A 2,050-nucleotide genomic window follows, 5' to 3' on the forward strand; every position below is an offset into this window, starting at 1 on the left:
TTTATTTGCTTGTTTGTTTGTTCATTTATTCATTTATTTGTTTGTTTGTTTGTTTGTTTATATATTGGTGTGTATGCATCCATATATTTAAAGAACTTTATAAACATGAGTTATTAGGAAGGTGCCTTCCCCCCTTCCCTGCGGGGTTGGAGGAAACTCTAGTTTCTCTAAAGCTGAGCCCCTCAAAAGTGTAAGTTCGCTAAGCTCTAGGACCCCGCTTGCGAGGTTCTCTCATCTCCTCCCTGCCGCCTCCCCCAACTCCTTGACCTTGACCTTATCCCTAAGATTTACACTTTAACTGGCATCAGTTCTGACCCTTCCAGTGAGACAAGCCATCCGCGGAGGGATGGAATTAGAGAAATGCATGGAAACCATTGATTAAGGAGGTTCCTTCGAGGCTGCGGGTTATTCCGCGGAGTCCAGTGTGGTGTTTATTCATAAACGGATTAAATATTCTTATCTGTAGACTCTGGTCCCCTAAGAAGGCGGCCCAGTACGAGGCGGGCTCCGTCCCGGGAGAAAGCCTGGTGCAAAGCTGGGGGTGGGGTGGGAGAGGGGGTGACCTTGGCCTTGATGGACTCCAGCGCAGACAGGAAGGGCACGCAGCAGCCACTCAGCAGCCGCCCGCCAGGCGCTACGTGCGCCACGGTCCCGCCCTCCTTTCCCTTTCTCCACGGCTCCTGCGCGCCTTTCTCCGCCTTTCTCCACCTTGCTCGCCTGCCCGCAGCCAGCATGGAGAAGCCCGGCGCCTCCGGCCACGCAGGCCCTTTAAATGTGCCCGCTTTCCTGACCAAGCTGTGGACCCTGGTGAGCGACCCGGACACGGACGCGCTCATTGCCTGGAGCCCGAGCGGCCGGAGCTTCCACGTGTTCGACCCAGGCCAGTTTGCCCAGGAGGTGCTGCCCAAGTATTTCAAGCATAACCACATGGCCAGCTTCATCCGCCAGCTCAACATGTACGGCTTTCGCAAGGTGGTGCACGTCCAGCCGGGCCCCCAGAGGAGGGCCCAACGGGACCTCACCGAGTTCCAGCACCCCGACTTTCTGCGGGGCCACGAGCAGCTCCTGGAAAACATCAAGAGAAAAGTAACCAATGTGCCCGGGATCAAAACGGAGGACCTTGCAGCTGCGGAGCAAGACAGCGTAGCCGGCCTGGGTCACGACGTGCGGGTGATGAAGGCGAAGCAGGAATGCATGGACTTGAAGCTGGATGCCATAAAACAAGAGAACGAGGCCCTCTGGAGGGAACTGACCACCCTTCAGCGGAAGCAAGCCCAGCAACAGAAAGTGGTCAACAAGCTGACCCAGTTCCTGATCTCCCTGGTCCAACCCAACCAGCTCATGGGACTGAAGAGGAAGGTGCCCCTCATGTTGGATGAGAGCAGCTTGGCACATTCTCCCGAGAAATGCAGCTGCCCGGACTTTTTAGATAATGGCCTTGCTGCCCACGACCCCGGGACTTCATCCCTGGACGACTATGACCCCAGTCTGTTCTCTGCAGCCAATATAGCATCCATCAGCCTGGCAGATCTGCCCCAGTTCAGCTCTCTGGCATCCACCGCTGCCGAAGCCGGTATGGATCCAAACGAGAGCAACCTGATGATCCACATCAAGGAGGAGCCCCCTAGCCCACCAATCAGGGAAAGCTCCCTGATGGAGGAGGCCAGTCCGGAATATCCCACCGACTTGGTGATGCCATTGTCTCCTAATTCCTTCATCAGCTCTTTTCTACAGGAGGACCAGCCCCACAGTGTTTTGACCGCCTATGATACAGATGATGATGACACACCTTCCATTCCCCAGCCTGCTGCAGAATAGATTGCCTCTTCCCTTGGATGTGTACTCTACTGCTTGTGGGATCCCCAAGCTCTTACCCCATTATCTTCTTTCTTCGTTGCTGTGTTGGTGAGCCGCTTGGTGGATTCCATCTTGTACAAACAAGATGACCATGCTGACCATCCAAGGCTCCAGTCCTAGATGCCAGCATCCTTCCTGATCTATTCAGCTTCTAGATTTCAGCGACAGAAATTATCCTGCCTTACCTGCACAG

The 2,050-nt window shown here is 54.7% G+C and overlaps 1 protein-coding gene across 1 annotated transcript; it reads left to right on the forward strand.

Annotated features, from left to right (window-relative positions):
* The first annotated feature begins 732 nt into the window (after positions 1 to 732).
* On the forward strand, positions 733 to 1,818 carry LOC123241943 (heat shock factor protein 1-like). Its single transcript, XM_044669444.1, has one exon. The coding sequence runs from the start codon at positions 733 to 735 to the stop codon at positions 1,816 to 1,818; it is 1,086 nt and encodes a 361-aa protein (XP_044525379.1).
* Positions 1,819 to 2,050: the final 232 nt, after the last annotated feature.

This window comes from Gracilinanus agilis, chromosome 3, assembly GCF_016433145.1.
Source record: "Gracilinanus agilis isolate LMUSP501 chromosome 3, AgileGrace, whole genome shotgun sequence".
In the NCBI taxonomy this organism is placed as follows: Eukaryota; Metazoa; Chordata; class Mammalia; order Didelphimorphia; family Didelphidae; genus Gracilinanus; species Gracilinanus agilis.

Bases quoted from the DNA above. Each gene is read 5' to 3' on its own strand.
- LOC123241943 (XM_044669444.1), top strand. From the start codon at position 733: ATGGAGAAGCCCGGCGCCTCCGGCCACGCAGGCCCTTTAAATGTGCCC.